General features: G+C 34.2%; 2 protein-coding genes across 2 annotated transcripts; both read right to left on the minus strand.

The window, feature by feature from the left end:
• Positions 1-46: 46 nt before the first annotated feature.
• On the minus strand, positions 47-3,467 carry sea (mitochondrial citrate transporter scheggia). Its single transcript, XM_018445622.1, has 4 exons — positions 2,870-3,467; positions 1,718-2,152; positions 778-998; positions 47-650 (listed from the first exon to the last, which is right to left on the minus strand). Exons 1-4 carry the CDS (start codon positions 3,018-3,020, stop codon positions 468-470), a joined length of 990 nt encoding a protein of 329 aa, XP_018301124.1. The 5' UTR covers positions 3,021-3,467; the 3' UTR covers positions 47-467.
• Positions 3,468-5,102: 1,635 nt separating this feature from the next.
• On the minus strand, positions 5,103-7,438 carry Snr1 (SWI/SNF related, matrix associated, actin dependent regulator of chromatin, subfamily b, member 1). The gene is made up of 6 exons (XM_018445630.1): positions 7,318-7,438; positions 6,293-6,761; positions 6,085-6,212; positions 5,695-6,007; positions 5,243-5,419; positions 5,103-5,158 (listed from the first exon to the last, which is right to left on the minus strand). Exons 2-6 carry the CDS (start codon positions 6,742-6,744, stop codon positions 5,119-5,121), a joined length of 1,110 nt encoding a protein of 369 aa, XP_018301132.1. The 5' UTR covers positions 6,745-6,761; positions 7,318-7,438; the 3' UTR covers positions 5,103-5,118.
• Between the last annotated feature and the right edge of the window lie 892 nt (positions 7,439-8,330).

The following is an 8,330-nucleotide window of genomic DNA, read 5'->3' on the forward strand; positions in this document are numbered from 1 at the left end:
TTTAGCTAAAGTTCTTGCACGGTTCATCTTTCTACCTTTTCTTTCCAGAAAAAGAGAAAAGACGAATCGTGCAAAAAGTTCAGTTAAAAAAAACAGGCTTATAATTTCCGTAGTTAATTGGAAATTTTTGTGCATTGCACATATAAATGCAATTAGAACCGGAGGTAGTAATATCACACAATCATATCATGTAAAATAAAAGCTCATAACCTCATAAATAAAATCAATTTGTGTGAAAGAGATGCATTCGCCACACGTTTGCTTCATTGTGATTTTCGATATGTGGCTGTTATAAACATTACCATCAAATAACATTCTCATCGCATATATCTTAAATAAAAATATAAATAAAAACTCTAATCTAAAAAATATGTTTTACACAAATACGCTTTTAAAGTACGTCAACATAAAAGCAATATTTGTAAAATCTGAGAGAATGTATCGTATATATACAAAATGCGACAGACCTAAGGCCATACTTTGTTAAAAAGTTCCATGAAGGAATCATATATCATGAATGTTATTGCAACATCTAAACAGACTCTGCCCAATCGTGGAATGGTTCCTTTATAAAATGCCATTGGACCCTCTTTCTTCCACACCTGAATCACGCAATCCATACTGCTCTTATACTTTGAAGCTTCCAATCCCTAAAAACAGAAAAGAGATTCAGAACAATGAAGTTTAATGACACATTATGATGAACATAGATCAATTAACAGAGTAATACATTTTAATATAAATTACAAATATGTGAGATACATTATATACACATACCTGCATCCTAGTTTTTATAACGTCAATAGGCGTGTTTCCAAAAACCGATGCTGCGCCAGCAACTGCGCCAAATGCACCGACGACTACTTTAGGAACACTTTTAGTATTGTCACCTCCTTTGTACCAGTCTTTTAATGTTTCCATCACGAAGAAACGAATGGCTTGATTGGATCCTTGTTTCAAGATTGTTGGTACTACTCCTTGATACACTCCTTTAAAGCCTACATTTAAAAAAATATATATTGTTAATATTATAATTAGTATTATAAATATAATTGCATTATATTAATATTTAAAATAATTTTAGCATATAAAATTATTTAAAGACACAAAAGAGTGTCATACATATAAAGGTTTAAACAGTGACTTTATGACGCAATAAACAAGCGTCAACTTATTTGTTAAGCGTACTTAACATAAAAGCATGAAATATGTGTGTGAATTAGTTGACACTTGTTTATCGCGTCATAAAGTCGTTCGTCTGTCTAAGCCGTAATTACTATTATCTACAATAATACATATACAATATTTTAAATTCTAGTTTTCTGTATAACTTAATATGTATCAATTTTATATATTCTTTTAATTTTTTATATGCTATCCTTATACAATCATCATTTAACGTGCAAATTCATTCTATGTCATAATGTATGTACATATTGTAAGATCAACTATATGTTTAAACACATGTTGCAATCTCTAACCCAATTAAATAAGTTATGATTCTTAACTGGATTTTACGATTAAATTGTACTTATTTTAATTACTGTATAGTTCTATATTTCTCTTTTCTTTTCACGTTACATTCGATCATAATTCAAACATATTCCATTTTTAATTTACAAAAACATGAATTAATAAGAAATGAAATAAAAATCTATAGTATATTAAAGCTTAAGAAACTGGAACTTTTTTTATATTTAAACTTAAATTTTCTTACCGTGTTCCTTCACAATCATGCCAACTCCATGAGCAAATCCTCTAAATCTTGGATTTACCGAACGCTGGTCGTTGATGAATTTCACCTTAATCGTTTCCATCGGAGTAACCGCGAAAATCGCTTCGCACACACCAGCGCAAAGGCCGGCGAAGAGCCTCCTTTGTGGATTAAGCTTTCCATCCGCATCCATCAATTGCTTTTTCACCGACTCAAAAGCGCCAAATCGTACTGCCGACTTTGGTATAGAACCATAAAGCAGAACAGACAAGCCTCTGTATAAACCAAAGAATCCGCGAGTCTTGATGGTCTTGGTGACACAGTCAACTATTCCTGTATATTCTTTACCAGCACCGGCTTTTCCGTCCAATTGCAACTGCGTTTTAACATATTCGGTGGGATATGTGATACAAATTTCTATGCCTCCAGTAATACCACCTGGAAGTTAATTATATCCTCAAGTATTTATAAATAGAAATAATATATGTATGTAATTATAAATGTATGTATGTATCTGTATATATTAAATAGCTGTTAACGATTGTTAATAAAGTCTGGTTGAGGAGATTGAATTTAAATAGTCCACAAAATTAAAATGCAATTAAAAAATAAAAGTAAAAGATTATGTAATTTCAATGAAATAGAAATTAAGTATAAAAAATAATTGCTATTACAACATAATTTGCATTTTTATTTTCTAATTAAACGGATAGAATTTAATTATTTTCTTAATTAAATTCTAAACTTATACCTCTACAATCATCGATTTCTTAAACATTTACATAGAGCTAAAAATCATTGCGGAAAGTGACCGTAATTCGGAGTCTCCATTACCATGGAAATTCAGATAAACATGATGACCTTGCAAAGAACGTAGATATAGCCACACATACGTAGGCAAACGTGATCGCGATCGCGCGATCTTTCATATTATCATACGATTTGCCAAAGTGCACTAACTTAAGAAAAAAAAAAAAAGAGAGAGAGAGAGAGAAGGCTCTCGTGGTGCACCCAGACAGGTGTCAAAGGTCGGCAGGTCATGAGCGATCGCGCGAGTGAGAACGAACACTCTCTCTCTCTCTCTCTCTCGAAGAGAGAGAGAGAGAGAGAGAGAGAGAGAGAGAGAGGAGGGTAGGAAGGAAAGGAACAACGTACCGGCTATGACCCCTTTGAGACCCAGGTTGCCGGAGGCAGCGGCGGCGGCAGCGACGCCAGTCTCGCTCATCCATGGTCTGCGTGGAAACGGCAACGGGCCGTGGCACGCGCTCGCCAACGATCGCTGTTGTTGCTGTCTCGTCAGATCCATGCTTGGCGCACCAAAGCTGTGAACGTGCTCCAAGCGCTGCCGCCGCTCATCCACCTACGCCGCTGGACACTGCCGAAGCTGGACTGTCGATTGACACTCATGTGCGTGATGAGCGCGTAACACACTGGTCTCCCCCATATTTTTCCCCTTCCGCAAACGACGGACGACGTTGCCTCATTTGACGTTGCTTCACCTTGTCTTGCCTTGCCTTATTTTGCCGAGGCTCATTACGTATGGAAGTATCACAGTATATGTGCACACACATACAGGACGGTACTGGAGACTGGAGGGCTTTGTTGAATTAACTGCGCTTGCCTGCACTCTCTCCTTTCTTTCCTCTACCCCCCTTCTCTTTCTTTCTCTCTGTATTTAAAATGAGATAAAATAAATAGTTATGCTTTGAACAGGAAACATGAAACAAAATATAGAAAACATAGGAACAGACCTCAGATTACAATTTGCTGAATGTCGATATTTTCCACGAGAATTTACAGAAATAGTTTGTTTCTCTATATGTGTATAATATTATGAATTATTATATGTTAATGTTGTCTAGAATATTTCGTAATATTATATATTCTACATATATTCCTTCGAAAAAATCAACTCCGAAAATTTGGATCTAAAGAATATTTCAGATAAAAGTTGCGAGGAATTGTGATGGCATCCATTTCTTTAAATAAAAATCAAATTTATGTGTATGTATATATAGATTGTCACAGGACCGTAACGAGGACTTCGAAGTCGAAAAGGCAATCGTTCATCGATAGTCACTGTCAGTACAATGATCAACCTGCTTTAAAATAACTTAAAACGCTTCATTTAATCAAGTATGTATCTATGTATATGAAAAAAGAATTAGGTGTTAAATTATATTTTTAAAATAAGAAAGCGAGTAAAAGTTGGAATTGCCACAAAAAAACATTTTGACGAGGGCACCAATTATGCCTGTTGCGGTTCTACCATCGACGATTTCGTAGTCCAGCTGCTCTATTCTGTTACTCTTAACGACAGTGTCGTTGCGCAGATATTTTATATGGTGAAAAAGCTGCGCAACGACACATAACGATATCAACATTGTCGTTAAAAGTTACAGAATAGGAGCCCAGGACTAAATACAGGAGTGCTTCCGTCATGGAATCGATTATCTTCATCTAAATTCTTCAGAGAGTAGAGCATTGTATTACGTTTACATTTTACACAAGTAGAAAAAGAGATATAATGAAGTTAAAGTAAAGTAACTAATTTATACATTCCAATACATTCGCCAAAGATCATAAATTTCGAAGCATAACTGTCTTTTCCTTCAAGATTTCCTTTTGCATTCAATCCATTCAGGTAGTATAATGAGATGTTGATCCGCGTGAGTAACAAGATGCCAAAATGTTAAATAATTTCCAAGACATGTGCTTTGCGATAGTCATTTATCATGACTGAGTATAATCACCTGATCTGTTATCTCGTCGTACGATTGCTGACTAAAACAGATAATTGCAACAATATAATAGATTTTGTAATGTATATTCCGACAGATTTCAAATAAATTATTAAAGATATATTTGATATAGTGTATAATTTTCTTAAAACAATTTTAATTATATTTTTTACTGTTCAGGTTGCATCACAGTCAGCTGTCATTACACTTTGCTTGAAGTGTTATATGATATGTACGTACATTTTTAATTACACAATGTGCACGTACGATATAAAAGTTTTTTTTCACACAATAATAAATTGACCGTTATAATAAATGAAATTGGAAAAAAAATATTTTTTAGTTATATAAAAATGGAAAAAAATAGATTCTAAATTGAAGACTCGTTATATCTGGAATATCTTGTATATAAGAATGTTTCACAAACAATGATGTCTGATTATACAATTACATTCTTTTTTAAATAAACGCAACCATATATTCGTTATTTTTACAGATAGTTACTTCCGCATATTTTATATTCTACGATGATGTCTTAATAAAAATTATATCGTTACTTATAAATCTTATATGAGGGGATACTAAAAATAAGGATGATAGATTGGTTGAGAAATGTAGATGTGGGTATGGAGTGTTCTTTTTCTAGATCTAGATGTGCTTTTTCTACCAACCAGGTGTCGTGTTTGCTAAACGTCGCATACGTCTGGAAGAAGGAAAGAACGATCAATTAAATGCCTGTATCTTTGCGATAAAGTTAACTTATACTTCTACAAAATTCACATCTTACCGAGTATTTCGATCTTGATCGCGTATCTTCTTTTCCATCTCTGCGTCTGTTAAGGTTTCTAAAAATGGTGCCCATTGATCAGCCTCTGATGGAGGTCTAAAAGGAACTTCTACAGTCGGTAGAGGTGCTTCAGAAAATGCATACGTTCTTTGATGCCATGATAATTGCCCGCGTACACTGTCAATAAATGTAATCATATTACTACAGTAATAATCAATATCAATTAAATATATAACATCAATTTATTAAATATTTATTAGTTTATAATAATTTTTTATTATCAAATACTCACATTTTCAGTATCCAAAATAATTAATATATCAATATTTAAATTATCAACTTTGTTTTTGTAATAAATTCTACTCTAATAATTTCAGTAACAAAAATGATATCATTTTGCATGAAGCAAAGGTACAATTATGTAGTTGTAGGATAAGAAAAAAATATTTTACCTGTATGCGATAGCGGTGACAAATTCACCGCCGAGACCAAGTTCCGCGCAAAGCTTCATCGCAAACTTCTCTGGATTATTTTCCTTCTCAGACATATCCCATTCTACTTGATCTACGAGAGAAGTATTACCCACATGTATATTTAATTTAATTATCACTCTCTGATCGCATTGATCTTCTAAAATTGTCTCCTGAGGGAATGCTTCTATTTGCTGTCTTATTGCCTGTGCAATTGCAGGAACGAAAGTTAATGGATTTAAGTCTAAATCATCACATAGTACTTCGGCAAACTGTTCGGGTGTTATAAGACTTTCTGTGAAAGATACAAGATGCATTAAACCGTTGTTGCAATTTATCAAAATTTTCATTATTGGATACAAAAATACATACCATTTTTATTCCAAGTAAAAGTGTCTCTTAATTTTTGACCTTCAATTTCCATGTCTAAACGTATTGGAACCAGCATTTCCTGTTGTGCCGCGTTCTCCAAGTTTGCCGATGGATCTGTATCATCAAAACTAAATTGGAAATAAAACATGAGTCATAATTTTATTACACAACAGAATTTCGTATAGAATTTCACTGTTTTCTTGCTTACCATAACGGGAACGTCCTAACTTTTTTATTGTGCACTCTGTTTCGATTTATTGGTGTGGCTTGAGGAACTGCATCCAGATGTGAACTATTTGGTAGGCTAGGTACCCATGCCATCGACTTCTTAGATTTACCCTCTCTAGGTGCTGGTGGTTCAGTTGAATGCACAGATACAGCTTTATACTTATCATCGTTGCCCTCGATAATATCTTCTACCTCGCTAGCTCTCAATAATGAAACGCTAGATGCAAGAACGTGCTGACTCAGCCCAAGTTCCACTAATTTTTTACGTTCGTCATTGGTTATGGATCTCCTGAACATGCCAGGATATCTCTTATACAAAGATCCGCGAAAGAGACGCAGGTAATTGCCAACTTCTGACCCAATACAGTAATACTCTCCATTTTCTTCCACTTGAAAACTTATAGGTTTATCTCCGTAAGTGCGTAATGCCATTTTGGAGGCTAATTTCACTGCAATTAATAACAATAGATCGAATAGATATTTACAGAAATATAAGACGACTAATGCATTGAGGATTATTATACAATTACGTAGAAACAAAAAATGTACTTGATGAATAAGACCCAGTCTACAACAGATGTAGTAAGCCTTAAACTCTAGGCTGTTACGATAACTTGCTCCAAGTTCTAAATTGTACAGCTATGACCTAAGTTTGCTTGAAACTTAAGATTACATTTCAGGCAACGATTTTTGTCGAAAAAAATCAATGTTTAGAGCTTAGAGCAAAAAGCTAAAGACTGTACATTGCTGTAGGATAATTGACAGGATAATTAGTAATTCTACGAAACACTTAACGAAGCTTTCACTAGTATAATTCATTCACCAAGCTTATCTAGATTCTATTTTCCTCTTAATATTTTAAATGCCGAATTTATAAAAATTAGCAAACCGATAAAATATTCGCTGCAGCCGATATAAAATGGACAATGTCGACAACGCTTCATGCATTATTGAAATATAACACTTTCGGGCAATCTCGGAAATTATGGGCTCTCAAAGTCGTACCTGGCAACAGGAATAATTCATCCACTCGCGTTTACAAGCTTTCATAAATCTTTTCTCCTCTCGCACGTTTGTTTACGTTTCCTTGAAAACACAGATCAAACACATCGACACACGGCATCCACAGGAGCATAGATATCAAGTTTAATTTTTTTTCTTATGTTCTTAGATTAACGAACATGAAGAAAAGTGCAACACCATAGGCATGATCGCACGTTGTGATTCGTCGAATTGATGGACCTAAAGGCAAACTTGCAGTAGTGCACCAATCAAATTTGAGTATCATGCAACCAGTCGGTCTGTCCTTTTTTTAAGATTTTTTTATATTGTTTGCTTAAAATATTTAAATATTTTTAATAAAAAATTTAATTTTTGAAACCATGATAATTACATTATATAATTATATAATTATTTATAATTATAAAATTATTATAATTAAATAAGTGTTTTACGGTTAAAGATGACCGGCCAAAGGTAGATTTTCATGTAACTGTCAAGTGGGCCCGGGGAGATAATTGAAGAACAATGACGTTATCGATCGATACAGCCGAACGATCAGTAATGTCATCATTTTTCAATTATCCTCGGATTTAACTGACAGAAATAAAAATTTGCTTTTAGCCAGCCGTATTTATTCTGTGCTTTAAGTAATTCTGCCGATTAAATTAACCAGCAATTAAATTAATAGTCAAAATGGATTCTCGGCTACGTCCGGGCGCTGATTTGAGATATGCTGGATTCACACTGCATTCGATTTTCGTCGTACAACGCTCTGCAACCAATCAGAAAACAGAATTCCGCTGAATTTTGCTTCGTATTATTGGAATCTTTGACTATATACCTCTGGACTGCTAACGGCAACCATTACTGGAATCCAAGATCTCAGGGCCATCAGATCCGGAAGTTGAGATCTTGGATACACGGTCCTCTCTTTCTATCTTATGGAAAAGGTAGGAAAAGTGGGGGTAACTAGCAGTCCAGAGGTATATAGTCAAAGATTGGAATCCTGTCATTGG

This window comes from Mycetomoellerius zeteki, unplaced genomic scaffold, assembly GCF_001594055.1.
Source record: "Mycetomoellerius zeteki isolate Tzet28-1 unplaced genomic scaffold, Tzet1.0 scaffold164, whole genome shotgun sequence".
Lineage (NCBI taxonomy): Eukaryota > Metazoa > Arthropoda > Insecta > Hymenoptera > Formicidae > Mycetomoellerius > Mycetomoellerius zeteki.